General features: G+C 40.2%; 1 protein-coding gene across 1 annotated transcript in view; it reads left to right on the top strand.

Moving 5' to 3' along the window:
- The window catches only part of LOC120940694 (collagen alpha-1(IX) chain-like), a 145,588-nt gene that overhangs the window by 64,040 nt on the left and 55,260 nt on the right, over nt 1-26,288 (top strand). The window contains exons 6-15 of the mRNA XM_040353686.1: nt 3,469-3,546; nt 4,298-4,309; nt 4,417-4,503; nt 8,179-8,232; nt 11,448-11,501; nt 14,078-14,131; nt 18,407-18,460; nt 23,358-23,411; nt 24,300-24,353; nt 26,010-26,063. Of these exons, the coding sequence (XP_040209620.1) occupies nt 3,469-3,546; nt 4,298-4,309; nt 4,417-4,503; nt 8,179-8,232; nt 11,448-11,501; nt 14,078-14,131; nt 18,407-18,460; nt 23,358-23,411; nt 24,300-24,353; nt 26,010-26,063 (555 nt within the window). The remainder of the gene's footprint in view (nt 1-3,468; nt 3,547-4,297; nt 4,310-4,416; nt 4,504-8,178; nt 8,233-11,447; nt 11,502-14,077; nt 14,132-18,406; nt 18,461-23,357; nt 23,412-24,299; nt 24,354-26,009; nt 26,064-26,288) is intronic.

Consider the following 26,288-nt stretch of genomic DNA (forward strand, 5'->3'; position numbering starts at 1 on the left):
GTCAGCTGAAGATAAGCTAAGGATAAATGATTATCAAGATCTAACCCCCCCCCCCTTACACCTGTACTTAGACATACAATATACTGTACATTTTTTAATATAATGCTGCTAAGTAGGCTGCATCAGCATATAGGAATATAGAAATATATATAATTTCATGTTTGAAATTTTACAAATGAATACAGTATATACATTTTGACTAGAGTTTGAACATTGTGTACACTGGGATTGATTTACTATATGCAAATAGGCTGTTCACCTTGCAAGGAGAATTTTACAAAGAGCTAGTGAATGTGGGATGATCGAAATCACAGAGCTTCACCTCATTCGCTAGGTTTTGGGGAAAATTCCCTTGCAAAGTGAACAGTCGATTTGCCTTTAGCCCTTTTGCACCCTTGCCTCCCAGCCCTTTTAGATGTTTCAGATGCCAGGAGGTGGGACGTGGTTTATGATCATGTGACCGCCATAATTGGCTGTCACGGTAATCGGGAGATTTCCGTTAACTGCCGGTAACTGCAAATTAGTACGCAAATATGCGGCTGCTCAGCACCAAGGCCCACCTGCAGCATGTTTGCATACTGTTGGCACCTAGGGGTTGGTAAATCAACCCACAAAAGACACTTGCTGTGTACTTTGTGTACTTTTTTTTATTGTTTTCCTTACAGTTAAATAATGTGTAAAATATTCCTGACGTGGGATCAATTTCTAATTGAACTTTACATTGTCATCTGTTTGTCAATTTGCTGTACATTATAATCCTATACTCTGATGGGCAACTCTACTTTCATGGAAAATTATATAGTTAAACAAGCCATATTGTAAGTTAATCTTCTGAAATATTAACATTCCTTTCCAATCTTTAGCTGCTGTAATATTCTGTAAAACTCAATGTACTTCCTCAGAAATGTAATTTGTTGTTTGTGTGATTGGCTCATCGATTTCCCCAGAAGTCTGCACTAAGGTACAAGTCAGATTTTAGGCAAAATCAATTAAATTTGGTGAGATACTTCCAATGGGTTAATTACTTCTAAATGGGTGCAGACCTTACAACTTAGAACATTGCAGGTGACTAATAATGAAAAAGTCACTCCCATTCAGATTCACTATGCATACAACAAACAGTTATTTATTCAGAACAGAAACAGATAGAAATTTGCAACAAAATTGTTAAAATCCATGCACATTCATTAATCACCCAGAGGGTATTGTCGTTTTTCTCTCAACAAATGTGGACTACTTATTAAAGGGAATATAATTTTCATATACAGTATAGGTATTTATATTTTACTGTATGTTCAAGGCTAAAAAGAAAAAAAAAATTCTACTTACATCCAGAAGAAGAGGTTTAGGTAGTGGTTTACCTACTTTATTTGGAATCCAGGGCCAATCATTTTTCAACACTCCTTGTTTACACACACACAAATAAAAAACAATTATAGAAATAAAGTAGAGCATACAGCATGCCACAGTATTTTGTGGGAGTGGCATACTAACAGTGATGAAGTGCCAGAGGATTAAAAGGTCATGGTTAAATAGGAGCTGAGCCACTGTATACACACCACACATACAATATGTCACAGTACTAATACCCACATTCTGACAAGTTTTTAACATGAAGAGCGCAGGGCTCAGAAGTAGATAAAGCCCAGGCCACTGCAGAGAATATAACCAAAACTTTCCCTCTTATATTAGTACATCTCTCCTCCCGAAGCCCATATCGTCCACAGTAAAGATCTTTCCCCACAACCCTAAATCCCCCCTGCCAACCGATCACCTCAGTACAGACCCCCTTCCCTTATCTAGCCACTCAGCACAAACCCCCCCAGTAAAGATACCCCTCAGTACAGACCGCTCATCACAGACCCCCCTCAGTACAGACGGCCCCAGTACAGACACCCCTCAGTACAGACCAAACTCAATACAGATTCCCCTAGTACAGACACCCCTCCTTCAAACTCCCCTCAGCAAAAACCTCTCCCGTTACCAACCCCTTCAGTATAGACTTCCCCAGTACAGGCACACCCAGTGCTGAGCTTTCTCTATTTACCAGATGTTCAAAGTGAGGGAAGTCCTCTTGACTGTGTCATGAGACCAGAGCTGATAAGAAACCTCCCCCAGCTCTGACCTGCTGGCGTGATACAGTCATAAATGGGGTTGCAGTGCTATTGGTATCATAGGCACTAATGCCCCATGCACAGCTCCAACAGTGACTGTTGAATAGCAGACCTGAATAGCAGGGACATCGGATTACATAGTCTGCTAAACTTCTCAAGGAGTAGGGGTATACACCCCATACATTTATTCAAATCTTTTAAATACACAAAGTCTTTTCTTTAACACTGTAATCATGCTACACTGTGAGATCAAGTTACACAAAGTGCTGAATGAATTATGCCCCGTACACACGATGAGGTTATCAGATGAATGATCGGTTTTTATTTCATAAAGTCTTTTCTTCACACTGTAATACTGCAGTTTCCCAGGCCAAACACTGCTTGTCATTTGCATAGATTTCATAGGATGTCCAGACCTTCACCCAGCATTTTGCATACTAAAATAAAGTTGAGGAAATGGTAGCTGGAGGACAAACACTTATGAGATCCCTGCCCTTGAGCTATGTAGGCTCCCACTCCTGGTCTTGCCACTCTAACCTATTGCATGCTTCTGATAAGAATGATACAAAGATAATAAATTGTATACGTGGGGGGTCTACATGATTTCCTAACACTGGGGCAGGCACAATAATTTAGAGCAGCTGTGCATGGCAACCAGTCAGTTCCTGGCTTTAATTTTCAAAGCTTAAAGCGGAGTTCCGGCAATTTTTTTTTTTAAGTCAGCAGCTACAAATACTGCAGCTGCTAACTTTTAAAATAAGGACACTTACCTGTCCAGGGTGCCTGCAATGTCGACACCCGAAGCCGATCTGTCCCTCGGCTCTCAGGTGCAGCCGATGCCATCTTTGATAAGGCAATCAGGAAGCGAATCCATGCGGCTTCACAGCCTGTTTCCCTACTGCGCATGTGCGCCTGACGATGCACGATCCCACTGGTGGTCCCTGCTGTCTTCTGGGACCTGGGTGTCTCCCAGAAGACAGCGGGGGGGACGGAGGAGGGGCCAGACATGGCGTAGATAGCCGCGGGTGGCTCGGCTATCTATGCCCGAAAGTGGAAGCAAAATACCTGTATTAGACCGGTATCTGCTACCCCCTGAAGGGTGCCACATGTGACACCGGAGGGGGGGAGGATTCCAGAAAGCGGAAGTTCCATTTTTGGGTGGAACTCCACTTTAACTGAACAAACAGAAGCTAGACACTGAGTGGTTGCCATGCAGAGCTGTTCCAGATTATGTCTGCTGCAGTCTTAGTAAATTCTTCCTGTATGTATTACATTTTACATTCTTCTTGAAGATGTAATTATAAGAAAACAACAAGATTTCTACTGGTCAAATAATTATGGTTTTCTGGTGTAGGTTGACATCCAGCAACTTGAACTTTCAGCAGATGCAGGAAGGGCCAGTGAAACCTTATGTTGTGAATTGGCTGATGTGGTAAGTATTATGGAGATCCTGGACAACATTTTTTTGGTTCATAATTGAAACTCTGTATCTAGCTAAATAAAAATTGGACTCTTAAATGCTGACCGTGGAGCTGAGGTTTCAGGATTCACCCTCAGTACAACCTAGTAGGATGCCACAATAGTTTGGATCAGGGATACTCAATGAACATAGTTATCTCTAAAAGTAAGGTACAAGTAATGATCAGACATGAGCCCAAAATTTGATTTAGACCAGAAAATCCGTTAGATTATGTTTAGAATAAATTATTGTCAAAGATAGAATACTACCTTTTTTATACCTACAATTTTCAGGAAATGGGAGCATTTTGATTCTTTTAACTAGATACCATTTTTTTCCCCCTATATCAAGCCTCCTATTTGGAAGAATAGGCTGATGTACAAGGATGGTAATGGATGAATAAATTGTTCTCTATTCACCAATAAATGCAAACTTTCTCATAAAAATGTACAAGAAAATGTATCCTCCTTAAAATGATACTTCATAAGCTATAATATACCATTAATGTAATCATGTATTAATAGTACTGTACATACATGATGTTTGTAAGTTAGAAAGTACTTCTGTTTCTTGGCATATTACTTTATAATACTATATTACTATTGTATTACTTTATTCAACATACAATAATGAAAACACGTACAGTAGCTCCTGATAAATGGTTTTAAGAAAAGTTGCGTTGAAAATATTAACTATTGATCTCTTTTTTTTTTTTTTTTTGCAGAAAGATGAGCGGGTAAGTAATCAAATGAATGCATAATCAAACCCTGATTACTTTGGTTATCATTTTAAGCAAAATATATTCATAATTGTTCTCCCTTTTTTTATTTTTTACAAATGAAGTGTGCAGATTTGGGTGAGAATGCCATAGCAACCAGTTGCAACTGTCTGCCAGGTGAATTAGGATTTCCCGGATTTCCTGGTTCCAAGGTAAGTAAAGTTTATCATACTGGAATGTTGCTTTTTTTTTTAGATTGCAGAGAGCATTAGCATATTTTAACCAGTGACAACCAATCCCTGTTTGCTAGGTACATGGTTTATAAACTGATTTCCCATTGGTTACAACATTACTGTATATCTTGACTTTTTTGCGTTATATTAAAAAGACCCTGTTCCATTTTTCCACTTAAAATTTTATACATGTTTTGTTTGATTTTGTGCCCTATTACTATGCTCTCCAATGGGCCCATAGACCCCTCCCTCTATCTGGACAAAAACACCATAGAAATATTACTAGACGCTACCTTGAGAAATGATGTGCACAGTTCTCCTGCAGATGCTGGAACGATAATAATAAATAGCTTTTAAAGCAACAACCTCCCCTCACCTATCAGTCCAACAATCTCACTGTGTGCACTCCTGCAGGGTACCTTGGGGCTGGAAAACAGGCTTTTGTGATCCTGTTCCAGGAGGTGCAGAAGAGGGCTATGATGTGTCCTAAAATAATTGGAAGCTATCAAGTTGGAGTGGTTGCATTCCCTAGCACATTGCAAGACAATAACAAAGCTTTCATAACAATGTAAAATGGTGCATGTCAGCTTATATAATATTTTATCTGTGCTTTAAACAGAGACATTTGTACTTGTTGATGGGATCTCTTTATGCAAGCATGTTTTTTAACCAGTTAAAGTGGAGCTCCACCCTAAAGTGGAACTCCCGCTGATCGGATCCCTCCCCCCCTCCGGTGTCACATTTGACACCTTTCAGGGGGAGGGGGGTGCAGATACCTGTCTAAAGGCAGGTATTTGCACCCACTTCCGGCCACAGTCTGCGGGTAGGATGTCACCCCCCCCCCCCGTTGTGCTCTGGGAACAAATTGAGCCCAAAGTGTCAATATTTTGTGTGACCACCATTATTTTCCAGCACTGCCTTAACCCTCTTGAGCATGGAGTTCACCAGAACTTCACTGGTTGCCACTGGTGTTTTCTTCCACTCCTCCATGATGACATCACAGAGATGGTGGATGTTAGAGACCTTGCGCTCCTCCACCTTCCGTTTTGAGGATGCCCCACAGATGCTCAATAGGGTTTAGGTCTGGAGACATGCTTGGCCAGTCCATCACCTTTACCCTCAGCTTCTTTAGCAAGGCAGTGGTTGTCTTGGAGGTGTGTTTAGGGTTGTTATCATGTTGGAGTACAGACCTGCGGCCCAGTCTCTGAAGGGAGGGGATCATGCTCTGCTTCATTATGTCACAGTACATGTTGACATTCATGGTTCCGTCAATGAACTTTAGCTCCCCAGTGTCGGCAGCACTCATGCAGCCCCAGACCATGACACTCCCATTACCATGCTTGACTGTAGGCAAGACACACTTGTCTTTGTACTCCTCACCTGGTTGCCACCACACACGCTTGACACCATCTAAACCAAATACGTTTATCTTGGTCTCATCAGACCACAGGACATGGTTCCAGTAATTCATGTCCTTAGTCTGCTTGTTTGCTGGCTTTCTTGTGCATCATCTTTAGAAGAGGCTTCCTTCTGGGATGACAGCCATGCAGATCAATTTAATGCAGTGTGCGGCGTATGGTCTGAACACTGACAGGCTGACCTCCTACCCCTTCAACCTCTGCAGCAATGATGGCAGCAGTCATACGTCTATTTACCAAACACAAACCTCTGGATATGACACTGAGCACTGCTGTATGATCTTGGCCACCATGCTGCAGCATAATAATGCCAAGACCATCATGCCATCATGGTCTTGGCAATTATCTTATAGCCTTGGCCATCTATATATATATAGAGCAACAATTCTTTTTTTCAGATCTTCAGATTGTTCTTTGCCATGAGGTGTCATATTGAACTTCCAGTGACCAGTATGAGAGAGTAAGAGCGATAACACCAAATTTAACACACCTGCTCCCCATTTACACCGGAGACCCTGTAACACTAATGATTCACATGACACCAGGGAGGGAAATGGCTAATTGGGCCCAATTTGGACATTTTCACTTAGGGTGTACTCACTTTTTGTTGACTGTGGTTTAGACATTAAAGGAGAAGTCCAACCTGAGTTTTTTAGGCTGGGCTTCCCCTATGGGTCACAGGAGTGCAATTCGTTTTGCACTCCTGTGACCCCTTTTCAGCAGACTGCGGTCTGAAGTCCGCTCTCCGCCGACAACACCAGGAATCCGTCCAGGCAGCAGGTCATCTGACTAAGGAAGTCTGGATCCGCCAGGTGCCTGGACTGGTGGCAGTCTCAGCCGCTCAGTGAGCGGCTAAGACGACCTCCACAGCTCAGCGCTCCAATGAGCATAGAGGAGCAGAGCAGGAGAGCTGCTGACTGACAGTCAGCAGCTCTACGCTGGGGGAGGTGAGAGAACCGAGCCATCGGCGGTGTTCGTGGCTCGGTTCTCAGTGCAGAGACGGCAGGGGACAGATGCAACATTGCTCTAATGCTGCATCCACCTAGGTTAGTATGGATATGCAAAAAAAATAAAACCCATACTTCTCTTTTAATGGCTGTGTGTTATTTTGACGGTACAGCAGATGTACACTATTATACAAGCTGTACACTCACTACTTTATATTGTAGCAAAGTGTAATTTCTTCAGGGTTGTCATATAAAAATATATAATAAAATATTTACAAAAATGTGAGGGTGTACTTACTTTTGTGAGATACTGTATATTATAATATTATACTGTATACAGTACATATACACACAACCATATCACTTCAGTATCAGAGTTAATGACAAATAATTGTAATAGGTCCCTATATAAATTTAGTTTAATTGCATAAAACATATGTCAAGCCCAAAAAAAAACGGATTTAGTATATCTCTGGGATACATGCATATTTCTCATTTTATCAATTTAAGCACACTGCAACTGCAAAAAAAACAACTGCTGATGTTCTAGTATAATAGTATGCTCTTAACATCCTTTTTGACATGACAACAGAACTTTAAACACCACAGCATGTGTACTACTTGATTTCTGATAGATAACTAAGAACACAGACCTCTCCTCATCCCCTACCCAGTGCTGGTTTTAGACATTGGGGGGCCTGGGGGACTTTCAGGGGCCCCTCAACATTGAAATTAAATTGTATGACAAATAAAAAAAGTGAACTGAAACAAATAATAAACTGCATTTGTTCTATAAAATATATAAGTTCTGATGCCGACAATTGTCTGTTTATTTTTTTCTAAATGTTATTGACTGTAAGAATACAAATTACATTTGGAACACTCTTATGCATCACACTATAATATTTTGCCTCTGAAGTCAACCTTTTTTTTTTCCGTATCGTGACACCGATACAAACTTTGTTAATTTTTTAAATAATAAATACATTTTAAATTAAAATATTATAAATCAATTTTTATAATAATATATTTTTTTTATAATGGAAGTCTTGGGCCCCCTCTGGCAGTGGGGTCCCGAGAAATTGCCCCTTTTGCCCCCTTATAAAACCAGCACTGCCCCTACTTATTCCTTATGCACAGGCAGAGAGCACAGGAAGTTGTCAGCTTACAATAGTTCTGGTAATATCCACTTTTTTCACTTATTACAAAGATTTAATAAAACACTTTAAAAATAAAGTTTAATTCTTCAACAAGAGCAGTTCAATTTAATTTTTTTTTTTGCTTAACAGGGAGAAAGGGGTGACCAAGGCCCAACAGGCTATACAGGAATCTTTGGCCGACAAGTAAGTGGAACAATGACCAACCATTGCAAATAACCAAATTCATTAATATAATTTTGCATAATAGTGTGTGCATAATAATGTGGTAAAGTGGTGCCGTCTGAAAGATGAATTGATCTAAAAATATCAAAAGACAATTTATTAATCTATTACAGTTTTTAATAGGTTTCTCTGTTTTGAGTGGCCAGTGGCAGTGTGAACACGGTTTTGGTAATACTGGAAATTATCAGGCCTATATAAGGTCACACACTTTACATGCTGGTCCACTGGAAAAGTGCAGGCTAGGCTGGCTTTCAATAAAGTTTTATGCCTGGCAAAGAACTGGATTGATCAAGTGCAGACACTTTAGCCTCGTACACACGATCCAATTGTTGGCCAACCGAGCGTCCGATTTTTGTCTTCAGGGCGTGTGCCTAGACCCTGTCTTGCACACTAACAGTGCACAATTGTCGGACAACAAACATGAACATAGTGACGCACTACAAAGAATTTCAGCGCTCACCCTTTGGGCCCCTTCTGCTATTTTCGTGTTTGGTAAGCATTGATTCTGAGCATGCGTGTTTGTACTTCAACTTTTGTTTGTATACTGACCATCAGAGAATCTGACAACCAACCGTTGTCCGCCGAAAATTTACTAGCCTGTCATCCAACTTTTGTTGACCGAAAGTTGGACAACAATTATCACAAGGAGCATACTAACGGTCAGATTTTAGGACAACAGATAATCCCCTGCCAACAACTGGATTGTGTGTACGAAGCTTAAGTGGTGCCTGCAAGCACATTTGTCAGTGTTCATACTAGGGCTGCGGAAATTAACGTTCAATTTCTCGAGTAATCGTTAATTTCTTTGATCGATCAAAATAATTTTGATCAGTATGATCCGCGGATTGAGCTCCGCTGTCTCGCTCATAGGAAAAGCTGCGGCTTCGACCTAGCTTCGGAGCGACGGCCATCTTGGTACACCCGGCGGCGGTCTAGTAGCGGCGCGCTGACGTCATCACCTGCCTGCTTGTGTCGTCTGCTCTATTCTGGTGAGAGCAGACAATCTTCCCATATATACAATGGGGGAGATGTGGACATTACAGTATGGGAGGGAGATGTGGACATTACAGTATGTGGGGAGATGTGAACATTATAGTATGTGGGGAGATGTGAACATTATAGTATGTGGGGAGATGTGGACATTACAGTATGGGGGGGGAGATGTGAACATTATAGTATGTGGGGAGATGTGGACATTACAGTATGGGGGGGAGATGTGGACATTACAGTATGGGGGGAGATGTGGATATTACAATGGGGGGAGATGTGGATATTACAATGGGGGGAGATGTGGATATTACAGTGGGGGGAGATGTGGATATTACAGTGGGGGGAGATGTGGATATTACAGTGGGGGGAGATGTGGATATTACAGTGGGGGGAGATGTGGATGTTACAGTGGGGGAGATGTGGACATTACAGTGGGATATATGACAACATTACAGTTATAATTAATCAAAATAAGTCGATTAATCAATTTAAAAAAATCAATTAATCGAACACCAAAATTTTAGGGCTGTTACTAATTAAAATTTTCATGTTCGATTAATCAATTTTTTTTATCGATTAATCGACTAATTCCGATTAATTATAACTGTAATGTCATCATCTCTCTCACTCTAATATCCACGTCATCTCCCCCACTGTAATATCAACGTCATCTCCCCCACTGTAATGTCCATATCTCTCCCCACACTGTAATGTCCACATCTCTCCCCATACTGTAATGTCCACATCTCTCCCCATACTGTAATGTCCACATCTCTCCCCATACTGTAATGTCCACATCTCCCTGCTCTTACCAGAATAGAAAGCACAGCAGGCAGCAGACTCCGCTGCAGACAACACAAGCAGGCGGGTGATGATGATGTCAGCATGCTACTAGACCGCCGCCGGGTGTACCAAGATGGCTGCGGCTCTGGAGCTAGGCCGAAGCCGCGGCCTTTCCTATGGGTGAGACCGCGGAGCTCAATCCGCGGATCGTACCGATTAAAATAATTTTGATCGATCAAAGAAATTAACGATTACTGGAGGAATTGATCGTTAATTTCCGCAGCCCTAGAAAATTTTAATCAGTAACAGCCCTACTTCATACTAATTCCATTGTCTCTGTTTAGTACTTTGGATCCTAGGTCCAAGATTTACATTAAACCCTTACTGCTGCCCAAGTCAGGATTAAGTTCAACCCTCTCCTGGTGCTGTTATTAAACTACAAAATACAAAAGTCATTACTGCACAGTGAGGTTCTGCCACTTGACAGTTGAATGACAGTTGGCGAAGCTTAGTAAAGTAGTGGTGATGTTTGGTGGTGTTAAAGTGGGCCTGTGCCAAAACTGTGCACACTAAAGTATATACTTATTATAAACAAGCAGTATAAGCATTTTTTAAATGAGCTCTACTTCCTTCTTTAACTATAGGCATTGTGAAATAATTCACCCTCAAAGGTCACACCAGTGGCACTGAAACATTAGCTAGTAGTTTTCCCTACTACTTTTTATTTCAGAAAAATCCTTGTATCTTGCCTACCTTCTAATGTAAAAAAACAGCAGGCATTTCTAAGCTGTTATGCCGCGTACACACGATCGTTTTTCATGCCATGGAAAAAAACAAAGTTTTTCTCGACGTGATTCTTGTCAAGCCTGCCTTGCATACACACGATCGTGAAAAAAAAAATGCTCGAGCAAAGCGAAGTGTTATACAACTCGTACGACGGCACTATAAAGGGGAAGTTCCATTCGAATGGCGCCACCCTTTGGGCTTATTATGCAAATTTCCCTTCTCATAACTTCTGAGCATACGCGTTTTTTTCCCTGTCGTTAAAGCCTACACACATGACCGTTTTTCACGACGAGAAAAAATAGAGCAGGTTCTGAATTTTTAATGGCCATTTTTCTCGTCGAGAAAAATGCACTGGAGCCTACACACAATCGTTTTTAATGACCAATTTAATGACCAATTTTGCATTTTTCTCGTCATGAAAAACGGTCGTGTGTACGCGGCATAAGAGTGTCTGCTGTGACCTTTGAGGATAAATTGTCATCCTCCTGCTCAGTGGAAATCAATGGACGGATCCCCCGCTGAGCAGGCAGATCCGCTGGTGGAGTCCAACTGTGTTTAAAAGCAATTATGTTACTCTTTAACTATGTTACACTCTTTATCTTTTCTATTTTTTGCAGGGAGATAAAGGATCTAGAGGGGCAACCGGAAGAAGAGGAGATACAGGGCCTAGAGTACGTATAAGTCCATCTAATTGTTATCTTCATGTAAAAGTTATTTTTATAATAAATGTTGGATCAGTTATTTGTTAACAACCAGCAAAGTAGTTTCCAACAAGTGAGACATTATACTTTATACATACAAGTTTCAAATGTTCTTGTTATTATTTTATTATTTATATTGTGTACAAATCTTTACCTTGAATCCAGCATACAAAACATAAATAATTAAAAGCTTCATGGTACAGATGCTGATAACCAGAATTACGCATGTTAAATAAAACCTTAAAGTGATACTAATGTATTATTTTATGGTTTAAAAATAACAAAAATATTATACTTACCTGCTCTGTGCAGTGGTTTTGCACAGAGCAGCCCAGATCCTTCTGTTCTTTGGTCCCTCGTCGGTGTTCCTGGTCCTTCCCTCCTGCCAATTGCCCCCACAGCAAGCAGCTTGCTATGGGGACACCCGAGCTGAGCCGCTGTTCTGTGTGTCCATTCAGACACAAAGTCATGGCTCGGCCTGCCCTGCCCCCTATCTCTCCTCATTGGCTTGCTGACTTTGATTGACAGCAGTGGGAGCCAATGGCGCCCATTGTGTGTCTCAGTGAATGAGGAGGGACAGTCGTATCTCTCATGCAATATTGCCTTAATTGAGATGGGGCTCAGGTAAGTATTACAGGGGCTGAGGGGGGCTGCTGCACACAGAAGGTTTTTTATCTTAATGCTGCATAGAATGCATTAAGATAAAAAAAAACTTCTGCCTTTACAACCACTTTAACACAGAGCCTCAATTTTCTCCTTAGCAACATGTAACTGTCTGGAGATGTGTGAAGGTTTGGATTATAAAATAAAACACCCGTGTCCCAAACCTATATACCTGAATTTTTAAAAAGAGCTGTACTTTTATAGGTTGTTTGGGTGAGGCTTGTGCTGTTGATGGAAATATCAGACACTTTTTTTAGGAGGGATGTAAAAAATGCACACAGCTCTTCACCATGATGAAATGGCTTAAATGGAAGGCTTGATGTGACACTGTAAGACATGTTGCATTTAAAAATACCGTATGTGCTTTGATTTGTGTTAAAGTGGTTGTAAAGGATTTTTTTTAAATAACAAACATCTCTAAAGTTACCTGCTCTGCCCTCTTTCACGCTTACTATGGGGGTACTTGTGTGTGCTTGTTCCTGAACTCCGCTGCTTCGTCCATTGACACAGACAGTGGGACTTGGCCCCGCCCCCTCATCACTGGCTTTCATTGACAGCACTGGGAGCCAATAGCTCCCGATGCCCCAGCAAAGCCAGTGGGACACAGAAGTAAGGGGAGAGAAGAGCTGCAGACATACACTGCGCTGGATGGGGCAAAAACCAATGCCTAAACATGTTTTTACCTTATTGCATTAAGGTAAAAAATATTTAGGTTTTAGAACCACTTTAAAGAACCCAATATGTATGCAGTTGCCTTAAGTAATCAGAATGAAAAGATACAGTGGTATATTTTGAGGGAATTGGCATCTTTGTTGCCAGCCGTTGTTAGAACTGCAACATAAGCTTCTGAGATGATGATTCTTATCAATAATGGGCATAATGGCCTTGCATGCACCCTGCTGGTACATTCTACTGCAAATGCATAAATTGTATTTGAGCCAGTTGACCTCAGATTTACTTGGGACTTATTCCATGTATACTTTTAGGGAGGGTTACTACTACTATATTATTATACTTTGTTCTTAAAGAGTTTCTTCCTTTTTTGAAACATATTAGCCCATAACTATAGAGGATATCTTAAATGGAGGATATCTTAAGCAGCCCATAGATAATTTGATTCTCTTTCCTTCCACCACGGGTGAAAGGAAAGAAATGTGCTTGATTCCCCTATCAACACTGACTATGAACCCTTCCTACATCGCTGTTTTGTTTAGCTGGCAGGGGGAGCGTTGGGAACCTTCCCGTTCAGTGGAACACAATGATTACTGCTAGCGGTTATAGCCGATGGCAGTAATCCCATGTAGAAAGATCTGACATACTGGTTGTACCCAAGTTAATTGATGGATCGATTTAGGTGCAATCAGCCTTCCCATACATGGATCAAATCTCGACAGGTCCCTGCTGAACTGGCCAAATTTCAATCTATGTATAGCTGGCTTTAGAGTTGAGTGGGTTGAGGTGATTTTTAAAGGTGGCAAAGCAGCCCTTCATTTACACTACCCTTTTACTAGGTGTTTTCATGTCTGGACACGAGATAAAGGTCCACCCTTATCTCTGAGACCTTTACATTGTGTATAGGTGGGTAGCCATCAATAGAGTGACTAGCATTGAAGGGTTTTAGGTAGAATTTTGTATGTCAGTGGAATTCAGATGCAATCTGGACCTCAAAAGTTATTCTGCCTCTTGTTTTAAGTGCCATAATATATACCCATACATCACTTGTAGTTATATGGATAAGTATGCACTATACTGAAAGTGTTGGGTGGAGGGTAGGAGCAAAAAAGATTTAGTGGCAACTATAAATGCCCATAGCATTAAGGTTAAATAATTGTAGAATCTGACTGCATATTACACAACTTTTGCTTTTAACCTTTCTCTATTAGGGGGACCCAGGTCTTGATGGCGATGAAGGTCCTTCTGGCTACACAGGAGACATCGTAAGTATAGGATTATGTAAACTATCAATACAAATTAAACAATACTACACACGTTTGTAAAATATTTATGCTTACTATTTCATTTAAAATGTATTAAACTATGTTTTTTTGGCAAGCAACTGGAACAAATAAGTTATTATAATATCATGCTGTTATACATGGGAATTAGGGAAGTGTGTAAGGGGGACTTTGATTGGGCAGGTGTTTGCACCAAACTGCACAAGTCTTTTTTGACAGGACAACCATCCACCTGCTTTTGAGAAACTCTCCTCCATCTTGTGTCATTCCCCCTGGCCTGGGGCCTGCTCATGACACACCCAGCCTATATATTTGAGAATAAAGGAATTTCCACACATAAATGCATTTCCTACACATTACTGTAACTTTCTCATGACATATCACATTGCCATACTAGCAGAATCTTTGGCGTGAAACTCCACATGTTAGGCATTCTGTAGCAGTTGTTTTAGCGCAAAGCACAAGTACACATCATTCCTCTCCTGGGGAGCACCCCAGAGTTGGGAAAACCTTCCTGTGTAGACTAAGTCTATAGTATTAATCTTTCATCGAGTCAGAAGACGCGCAGTTGAGGGTCAGGGGGGATCAAGGAGCTTTCTTTAGCATACCATTCTCTTACCAATGTCCCTTCCATGGCACACTCATTCCTGGGCTTCACTAATACTCACACCAGAGGGCTCTAACCACACCTACAAGACTTTATGCACCATGCTGCAGGACCTGCAGAAGAACATAATGGGAAACAGGGGACTACAATTAGTCCTTCTATATTCTGTGCCTGGGACTTAAGCCCTGTAAAGGGCCATTTTAGTCAGCTCTGCAGGAGACTACATCTTAGTAGCTTTGGTGTATCTCGCTCCCATGCCTGTCTAACTGGGCCCCTCCCACACGGCATTTATGTGGGCACTAACTACACCCATGAAATCACTAAAGGAGGGTTTACTCAAAAAAGGGAGCTAACACCTAATTACAAATTTCCCCTGTACACTTTACACTATAAACCATTTAGTGACAGGCAAGCTAACTGCATCTGCCAACAAGTGTACTATATTATAAACCAAGTATGCTTTGTTCTGATTAAAGCGAGGGTTCACCTGAATTTTTTTTTTTTTAAAGCCAGCAGCTACAAATACAGCAGCTGCTGACTTTTAAAAAATTAACACTTACCTGTCCAAGTCGCCTGCGACGTCGGCAGCCGAAGCCGAGTGTTAGCTCGGCTCTCGGCTCCCCCCGCCGCCATCCTCGGTAAGGGAATCGGGAAGTGAAGCACTGCGGCTTCACTGCCCGGTCCCCTACTGCGAATGTGCGAGTCGCACTGTGCAGTTCCCACTGGTCCCCTATGTGTTCTGGGGTGACGTGGAGGTGCCGGACTCCTGCGGGAGTCTATACCCGGAAGTGGTGCAAAAACCTGTTTTATACAGGTATCTGCATCCTCCCCCCTGAAAGGTGTCAAATGTGACACTGGAGGGGGGAGGGTTTCCGAAAAACAGAGGTTCACTTTTGGGTGAACCTCCACTTAAAGCAGGACTATTGAAGTAAATATATTTCTTGCAACATAACTTTGTTTATCTAGCTGTGGCTAGACTATTTCTTCCCTTTTAAGTTAATGGTGTACTTACTATGTCTGTAGAATCAGTAGAGGATTTTAGAAGTAAAACATGGATACTCCATGCAAGTATACAAACTTACATAATAAATCACTTATGTCCAAGAAAATGTTGAATAATAACAGTTCGATAAATTAAACGTTTGTCAACATGAAAGTGGTAAACCTTTCCCTGATGTTTACCTGCAGAGTTCATCTTATCCAAAACTCTTATTTGCAGCGTCTAGATTGTTGCGGTGGTCATTGGCCATATTTAGTATGATGCGGCTTCAGTTCAGAAATTGTTGCTTGCAATGGATTTCTTTGCCACAGTTGCATCAATTTGAAGATTTTTAGGCAGCTCTGAGTAATGCAACATAGCAGCAAAACTACTAAGGATTAAATTGTTACTAAACACATGACCCTGCATTCACTATATCTGATCTCCCATAGTACATAGAACATGGAAATTAAATAATTTTAGTAAATATAAACTGCTAAATACCTTTTCTCAGCAGTATATAGCAGTCTTGTGATTTCTATCAGTGTCAGGTTAAAGCTTGTAAAAGGAGTTTTCATTCTACTCTGAATGTCCTATGAGGCTGCAGAACCATTGACCCTCTGTGTGGACAGTGCTGGTTGGCCCTGTGTCGATCACATGCACCCTCCCAAGAAATAAAATCTCTAGCAATACACACTAATCTGAGCATGTGCAAAGTGCCCCCCCCCCAAGGCTCTGTTCTATCAGGAGATGGATTGAGGACTGTGGAAGAAGGGGGGATCAATTTTTTTAAGGATTCAAAAAAAGAAGAGGAATACAAAGTAAGGGTTTACGGTGTAAGGTTTTATAGCTTAACAATATATGTAAGTAAGGAGCAAATGCACATCACAGCAAGAGTAATCGATGAGGGTAGATGGAATATTCCACAGGCTTAATAGAGCATGAAGACTATATGGTCAAGAAAGCATTTGTCCATTTATAATGTTTTTTAAATGTTCCATTTATAATGTTTAGCATTGTAAAACAGGGGGAGTCCTATACCTTATTGGATGATCGAGAGGAGCCCAAGATGGAATAGAGAGGTAGAGAAGGGTGCGGCTACATCAATCCCGACTTTTAAAAGTAAGATAGGCGGAACTGGCCTGAGAGGTGGCTCCTATCATAAGAGATGGATCCCCTTGCCCTTGTGTTTCATTACAAGAGGTAGCGAAGTCTATGACCCATCAAGATCTACTTATACCCATACATTGTAACATGGGAACAACAAATTTCACTCAACTGGGTGCATAAGCTTAGGATAGACTTCAATCAGAGAGAGTAAACAAGAACCTGACGAAAGTGTCAAGCCCCTCCCGGATGGAGCCTCCCTCTGTGTGTTTAGGAAAACTGATTTGTCCCTAAATTAGGAGTATTCTGATGTGCGTCTCCCACCTACTCATGGGGGGACGTCTCATACCTTAACCAAAAACAGACTGTGGGCAGAGAAACAGGAAAAGGGACATAGGAAAAGTAGAAATAATTGGACAAGGATAGCAGATGAAGAGAGCAGAGGAAGAGAAGTGTAGAACACCTAAGATAACATAGCTTAGCCAAGCCCTACTAGGTTGTCAGAGAGATTTGCATGTAATCGGCCCACGGTTCCCAGATGGCCTCTAATTTCTGTACTGTGTCTTGCAGTATACTGACCATCTTCTCCTGGACCATGATCCATAACATTTTCTATTTTGCCATGGTACAGGAGACAGAAGGCTGTTTCCAGGCTCTTGCTATAGTTAGTTTAGCTTCTGGTGGAGAGGTGGCTCAGTGTTAGGAAAGCGAATATTCATTCGCTTTCCTAACACCATTTAAACACCTTCTGTCATTAAAAAACATTGCTCTGGCATTTAAGCAGCGTTACGCCGAAAAAAAAAAATTAAAAGTGAGCAGTTACAAATACTGCAGTTGCTGACTTTTAATATATGGACACTTACCTGTCCAGGGTGCCTGCGATGTCGGCTGCTGACTTTCGGGCACTGCCACTGCCAATAGCTTCACTTCCTGGTTCCCTACTGCGCATGCGCGAGTCGTGCTGCTCTATCCCAATGGTCCATGCCGTCTTCTGGGACCTGTGTGTCTCCTAGAAGACAGCAGGGGGGCGGAGTAGGCGCCGGACGTGGTGTAGGTCACCGCGATCACTGTGGTGATCTATGCCCGGAAGTGGGAGCAAATACCTGTATCACACAGGTATCTGCTCCCTCCCCTCCGGTATCACATTTGGCACCTTTCAGGGGGATTCCAAAAAACGGAAGTTCAATTTTTGGGTAGAACTCCGCTTTAAATACTTTTTTTTTTTTTTTTTTTTAAAGACCGTACTGCAACACTAGAGCCACATTAACTAAACCAAACTGAACTATCCTAAAATGCCAGGCAAACTTACAGATTTGCACCCTGAAGCATTCAAACTTTTAAATGATAATTTTTATAATGCCATCCTTCACTTCTGCAGGTCTGATTACATTCTAAATAAGTTGATGATTGACATGGATGCACAGTGTTTAAAAGCAAAAAGTTATCAAATATCATAAAAATATCAGTATATAACATATTGGGTTCCATACACCAAATTGGCATAAAATTGTTCCTTAAAATAATGCCAGTTTTGCTTATGTTCTCTCTTTAATTCTTTTTGAAGGGTTTCATTGGCATTCCTGGAGAAAAAGGTGTACAAGGCATACTAGGAGGAAAGGTAAACAAAATGTGTGCAGAATGTTTGTATAAATTATTAGGGGAGAATACTGATAAATCAGTCTCAGCAGAAATTGTAAGTAACGAATATTACATTCAGCAACATTGACAAAGTCTTTGAAGAGTTTCAAAGAGTCCTGCAAAAACTCTTCAAAAAAGGCATGCATTTGACCTTAAAATGGAACTCCCTCTTTCATTCCTAAACTGGTAGTAAAGGCTTCTTATTCACTTGTACCTACAGGTAAGCTTATATTAAGGATTACCTATAGGTACTGTGAATATTTTCTAAAGTTGTGCCATTTAGGAGATATTCACAGAGGCTGCAGCTGGTGAAGTCACCAGCGTTTGCACAGTAGCTCTGCAGAGCACTGAGCTGCGATTATGACTCCTGTGCATGGGACTGATCTCATCGTGGTTTGCTTGTTTAAACTGATGGAAAGTGAAAACCCAGAAGAAAGACCTGGTAAAGATAAAAGCGCCGCCAGCGGTGACAGTGCCTTGCTGGCTCCATTTAAATGGTACGTTTCTCGTAAGGTGATGCACACTAGCTGTTTATTATAAGAAGACGATAAAAAAAAGTACATACCTTGAAACTGTTATGCCGCATACACACGATCATTTTTCGGCATGAAAAAAAACAACGTTTTTCGGCATGTAGAAAAAAAGAAGTTTTTCCAACTTCATCATTAAAACGACGTTGCCCACACACCATCGTTTTTAAAAAATGCTCTAGCAAAGCGCGGTGACGTACAACGCGTACGACGGCACTATAAAGGGGAAGTTCCATGCGGATGACGCCACCCTTGGGGCTGCTTTAGCTGATTACGTGTTCGTAAAAGACGATTTGCGCTTTTCTGTCTGTTACAGTGTGATGAATGTGCTTACTCAATTACGAACGGTAGTTTTACCAGAACGAGCGCTCCCGTCTCATAACTTGCTTCTGAGCAAGTTATGGGTTTTTCATGTCGTTTTAGCCCACACACGTTCATTTTTTACAACCCGAAAAACGAAATAGTTTAAAACGTTGTTAAAAAATGCAAAATTGTCGTTTTTCAGAACCCAAAGAATGATGTGAAGCCCCTCATTTTAAATTACATTTTTTTAAAACAACGTTTTTTTTCATGCCGAAAAATGATCGTGTGTACGCGGCATAAAGCTTTTACTGTCAGTTTTTATTATAACTGAAATTCACCTTTGCTTCCGCTTGGTCAGGCACAGAAAATAGTTCTGTTACCAGAAATTAAAACATGGAAGTAAAAAAATAAGGCACAATAAACCAGTAGAACGAAACATAACAGATGACCTTGGTGTCGTATCTTACTCACAATTATATAGATATGGGTTGTTGACCACACACATCTATAACTTACACACGTTTTAAGAGGGGCTTGTTATTGACAATAGCCATCAAATACCAAGGTATTTTTGGAATAACCCAAATAACATCAAGTAAAGCAGTTCTTAACTTACACAAACATGAACTTGTTAAATTACTTCAAAACATAGTTCATGACACAAAAGGAATTTCTTGTAGTGTGGGTGTTTGTTATCATCACAGTTATCTACTTCTAAAACCGATGAGGGAAATAGATGGAAGAAGCACACCTCCTTCAGCCACTCAGTTTTGCTGCGATTCCATATTTCAGTTCGCCTGCTGCTAAATGTCAGCTGGGCAAGTAATCAGTGTTGGTATAAGGTTTGTTATAATGACGCTGTGGAAAGGATGGAAAATATAATTATACAACACCCTCCCTGATCGCACTGGAGAGCCTGGTAACGGTAGCGTGGGGCGGGGGCCCTACTGCAGCTGCAGCCATGATCCTGGTATAACCATTTCCCCCAAGGGACGTGTGTGTGTGTGTGTATATATATATATATATATATATATATATATATATATATATATATATATATATATATATATGTATATGTATATATATATGTGTATATATATATATATATGTATGTGTATATATATATATATATATATATATATATATATATATATATATATATACTGATACTAATCCTTCAGAGCCATTTTTATAATAATTTAGTCCTGTATGCAGATTTGTTGTGCTCCCCTCGGAGGAGTTGCTGCTCCCAGTTAAACCTCACCCTGTACTTGGACTCTTCAACATCCAACACACCAGAAAGTTGAAATGGGTTTTATTAAAAAAGGTAAAAGCCCTGCAAAGAAAGTTTGGGTTAGACAAAGAAGAGTACAGCCAATACAGACAGATTTAGAACAGTCTCAACCACTGTCAGAGGCAATATCAGACAACAACTGTTCTGTCCAGCTGCTTAAAAAGTCCAACGCTACATTTATCACCATCAAGCTGACATTTTTTAAATAAAGGGCTTTAAAAAAAAGTGGGCTCCACTTTCGGTACATAAGCCTGATTCTGAAGGTCAGGAACTCTAGCGCACCTCCAAGAGCCCCCAAGAAGAAGGTTCCAAAGTGTGTAGTTATTAAGCAGGGCTGGACTGGGACAAAAAAGTGGCCTTCATCCAGACCGGTCCACTCTAATTTTACAAACACGCATAAAAACAGTATCATGTGCACTTGCACGAGAGTGATGTCATCACGCCCCAGATAGCCACACAGCAGGAGCACACAAACCCAGAAGGTGAAGGGGTAAGCCCCCATCAGCAGTCACCTGCCTCCTAGGAGTAGGCCCGAAGCCTGGCTTTGCATTTTATATCTTAAAATAAACAACTAATGCGCAACATCAAACAGGTTACCACAAACCCACAGATAATTTGAATATATAGCAAAGGATGTGGCGCTAACTAAAATAACATAAAAAATCTATTTGGTTCAAATAATGATTCAAACAATATGCAAATCCAACGTAGCTAAAAGTTTATCAAAAGTGTCACTTAATATTAAATGTGCAAAAAATAAGTGCATAACAATATTTTCAGCAAAAAATTCATTTATAAACCATTTTTTTTGCACTCTTTTTGCACTTATACCATGGACACAGTTTGGATATTATGGTTTTAATAAGCATGGTTTATATATGTTTTTTTGCTGAAAATATTTTTATGTACATTTCAATATGACACTTTTGATTAACTTTTAGCTATGTTGGATTTTGCATATTGTTTGAATCATTTTTTGCACCAAAATGTTTTTATTTTATTTTTCTATTTTAGTTAGCGCTACAGTATTTAATGGCTGTGCCGGGCCGGCCGGTTACCTGGATGGGTTCCTGCAGCACCGTCATCGTCCAGCATCCCTTGTCTGCTCTGGGGACCCCTCTGCCTGTCGGCACGTCACACGGGCGGCACAGACTTATTTAAACTTACAGCGAGTAGCGCAGCCATTGATTTGACAGACTGTCACTGAAACCGGCCCAATGAGCCATCGGCCCACCGGGAAACTCCCGGTAGTCCCGATGGCCAGTCCATCCCTGTTATTAAGTAGAAGTTACCAATACCTGGATACCCCACAATGCCAATAAGTTAGTGTAAGGACCCCTCAACTTTACCATTGCTTCTCCTGTAAAAAGAATATGGTAAAATTCAGTTAAATACCCAATTCATGCAGTTGTCAGCCTAAACTTGAAGAAAATTTCAATAAGGTTTCTCTGTCTTTCACATGGAATGAATAATTACAAATGTCTCCAGATTCAGACAGGGTATATACTTTCCTTATTGAAATAAATGTAAAAACTATGATTGAGCAAATTAATGGTAAATTATATATTTTTTTAACCTGAAATATTTTATTTAGTTATAAAAAATGTGATCCAAATTTTTTCTTGTCCAATATTTTCATTAAAAAATTCAGTTCAGTATATATATTCACACAACAAATGCAAACGTCAGTAGGAAAGAGGGTGACATGTTGAATGTAGAAAATAGGTTTGCAATAATAAACATTCTAGATGATATACACTCAGCTCAACAACCCTGCTAGGTAAAGTATAATTTTGAATACTCACATCTCTACACTAAAGAACATAGCTAATCTGCACAATGTACTCTAAACTCTTCCGAGACAGAGAACAGCATAGGAAACACCAGAGGTTAGCTCAGTTACATAACACTTTGGGAAATATACAAAGAGATTCACAGATTCTCTGTTAAGGATCTTTCATCCTTTTCAATTTAGCATTAGGCATGCAAGCTTTCACTCTTCTTACGTTCCTCTCTTCCTTAGCTTATTCTTATAAATGTAAGGTAACCACGACATAGTACCATCAGGAACAAAAGACATGTATCAGAAGGAATGAATAGAGCATGGTTGGACCAGTAGTTATTGTAAAATATTGTATTAAAACTGAAATCCAAGTGTGTGCAGAAATTCGGGTTCTTTCAGAGTGTTACAAATAAACCAGTACTTTGACCGGAGTGTGTGATCAACATGAACTGTTAGTGACACCCATAGGTGTGCGCAAGGGGTGTGCCTGGGCACACCCTAATCCTGGAGTTGGCAACCTGTCAATGGTGGGCATGTGATGGGTAAACCACAATCCTTCCTTGCTGACCCTCAGAACCTGGACAGGAGAGGTGGTGGGGGTAGAATTTAGTAGAACTGATCTGTATTTTCCTCCTGCAGCAGCTAAAAATAAGCTTCTCATCCTCTCCCTGTTGTCAACATTCAGCTGCCACAGGAGGAAAATATAGGGGATCAGTACTAAAATGTGGCACCCCTCCTTTCCCTGTTCCATTTCTTTCTGTTGCCTGGGTCCCCCATGTGCTCCCTTGCTCCCCCCTTTCCCCCGTTGTTTCAGAATGGAGAGCGGGTTAGAGGCCGGTAAATATGTCAAACGCATATGTGTTGAAGGTTTGGGGTGCACACCCTAATGCAATAGGCTGCGCACACCTATGGTGACACCTAATAACCTAGACTCACAAGTATGTCTCTAAATGTTTTTGTCCTACAGGGTGGACCTGGTCTTACAGGACCACAAGGAGAGTCTGGGGAGAAAGGGGATCAGGTAAGTAGAATAACCAATAAAGGTTAGGTTACATAGAAAAAAAATGATACTAGGGGTCTATTCACACCCACAATCTAGGATGTTAACCCTTTTTTATTCATCTGATATGATTTTGTAACCTTTCCACCTCAAAGAAAAACATTTTTTTTCTCTGTGTATCTTATCTTTTTATCTTTGGTCTATCTTATTTGAACTGTTCATTAAAAGAAGAGGAAAATGACTTATTTTGTATTTACAGAAAAAACAACATTGATCAAACAGATTAGAGTGACAAAAAGCCATACTCTAATAGCTTTCTTTTGTTCAGCTGGCATGCTAAAAGCATATCTAACACATTCCTCAATTCTCACAAACAGCCACTGCTGGTATTCTTAGAGCCTGCAACTGATTGGCCTTGGATTGATTGTTGGACAAAAGTCAACAGAGTAATCGACTTTTGTCGATCTGGTAGCGCCACCTGCTGTTATAATTTTTGCCGATTACTCTGAATGGCTAGCTTAGCCTTGAGAGATGGGAAGAAACATTGCTATAAACAAATACATTAAAATATGTGGATTGAACAATACATGAAAAAGCACTGCTGCTATTCATAAATACAAGTAAAAACAGAGGGGGCCTGATTTATTGATATATACTACAGAAACAGTACTGGGCAATGTTGTTCCCAGAAGCTATAGATGTGAATCGTAGAACATAGAGACAAAGGGCTACAGGCTTTCTGGTACTTTAAAAAATGCAGATCAACCACTATTACGCCATACATTTCTTGAGATGCTATCAGGGATATATGTGCTATTTCTGTCTCTGTATTAGGACAATATAATGTTATAGACTTATATTATAATTATATACTTTTTTTTTTTTTTTTTACATGTGCTCCTATTTTAGGGCGACATTGGCAAGATTGGCGCTGATGGCATTGCTGGAACTCTTGGTGAAAAGGTTATTCTCATATCTACATACATTTCAGATTTCCTTTCATCTTCACTTGTAGGATATAAAAGTATAGTGGAACAACACATAAAGGCCTTTATTTTAGGTCAAATCGGATTTAAAAGTAAATTGTATTACTGGCAGTTAAAATCAAAGCTTAAATCAGGTTCCTGTTTAAATCTTTTTCAGAGCCAGACCACAACCCCCCACCCACGCAGATACTCCTTCCTTCATTCAACAGAGCACCAATCTTAATGGTTACCAGCTTGTAATAGACAGTCAAATTTGAGTGAGGCCTCGTACACACAACCATTTTCCTCTGCAAAAACCTGCAAGAAAACTGCTTCTTGCCGAGAAAGCCATTCGTGTGTACAAGGCGCTCAGGTTTCTCGTCTGGAAATCAGGCAAGAATCTCGACGAGAAAAAAAAAAACCTGCTCTCTTTTTTTCTCGTTGAGATCCTCGTTTGCCTGTTTCCAGACGAGAAACCCGAGAGTGTGTATACTTACCTGTCGCCATGGAAACCCGCGCATGCTCGAAATGACTTTCGGCATAGGTAGGGTGAAGCAATATGACAGCATTGAATGTGACGAGCGCATGCTCGTCATACGCGATGACGTCACTGCGTTCTTTCCTTTCAAGAGAACCGCAGTTCTTCTGAAATGAAAGTCAGTACACTCGGGCGGCAAGAGTTTCTTGCCAAGAATCTCGTCAGGGAAAAACTACAGGTTTTTCCTGATGAGATTCTCAGTCGTGGGTGTGTAGAATTGAAATGATGCTTATGGCATCCTTGCGCCATCAATATTTTTTGTAGGTTGTGGGATTTGGCAAATGCAGTAAAGAGACCTAACTGAACAAATAAAAATAAATATATAGGTAATTTAAATCAGACTGGGCTGAACTTGATCAGGAAGCCAAGGTCTTTCACATAGCCAAGGAGTAGAAGAATATAATGTGTTACATATCGAGTCAAAAGGGTAAATTTAGTTAAAACAATGCAAAAATTGCTAGGGTCGTTATGAAAATAAATAAATAAATGTGTTAATAATCATACCACTTGATGGCTTATAATTTCGGCAACTCCCAGTAAACAACACTCTTACTTACATATAACATTTAGGCTTTGCTCTGATTTTAAATATGATATTCTCATTATCCTCTGGACACTGCACCCCTTGAAAAGTGGGCCAAGTGTCATTTAAAAAAAACTGTTTACATGAATCAATAGGTAAAATATTATCAATGCAAAAAATAAAAAGTAACTCTTCTTTCCTTGAATTTTTGCTGCTCTGAGCTTTATTGTACCACCTAGACAAACATACCATAGTGTCTAGTTACCAAGTCCATTGTTAGTATTGGAAATTAGTGCATAGAGTCTATTGTTTTCAATCCAATAGATTATATCAGCAAGATAATAGAATCTTCAGGAAGTTGGGTTTGGTTATGTAACAAGCAAATACAGAGGTTCAAATGTACAGTATGTACAATATACAGGATAATTTGGTGTACATAGAACAATGCTTTTAAAATTTTCACAAACATGTTTCTTCAGTTGATTTCTTTTTCACATATACAGCATATTTCAAAAAAATCTTAAAGGCATGGCTTTAAAGATGGGTTTAAGGCAGTGTGTATATTTAACATACCATAAAAATTATTTTCATAGGGATCGCGTGGGAAACAAGGAAATCAAGGACCTGAGGGACTAATAGGACAAAAGGTATTTTTTTTTTAATTATAAAACATAAACATTTTGGTTAAATGCATGAATGATACCATTGAGATATATAAATTGTAAGCAGTTGGTTTTGGGTGATGTGCAAGCTGTTAGAAGTTCCCTTTCATGATATTTTGGCAAACCAATGGAAGCAAAATAGTCGCCAAATGAAAAAGCCAAATTTCCAAGACAACATAGAGTAGGCTTTTAAATATGTTATCTTTGAGT

Source organism: Rana temporaria, chromosome 5, assembly GCF_905171775.1.
Source record: "Rana temporaria chromosome 5, aRanTem1.1, whole genome shotgun sequence".
In the NCBI taxonomy this organism is placed as follows: domain Eukaryota; kingdom Metazoa; phylum Chordata; class Amphibia; order Anura; family Ranidae; genus Rana; species Rana temporaria.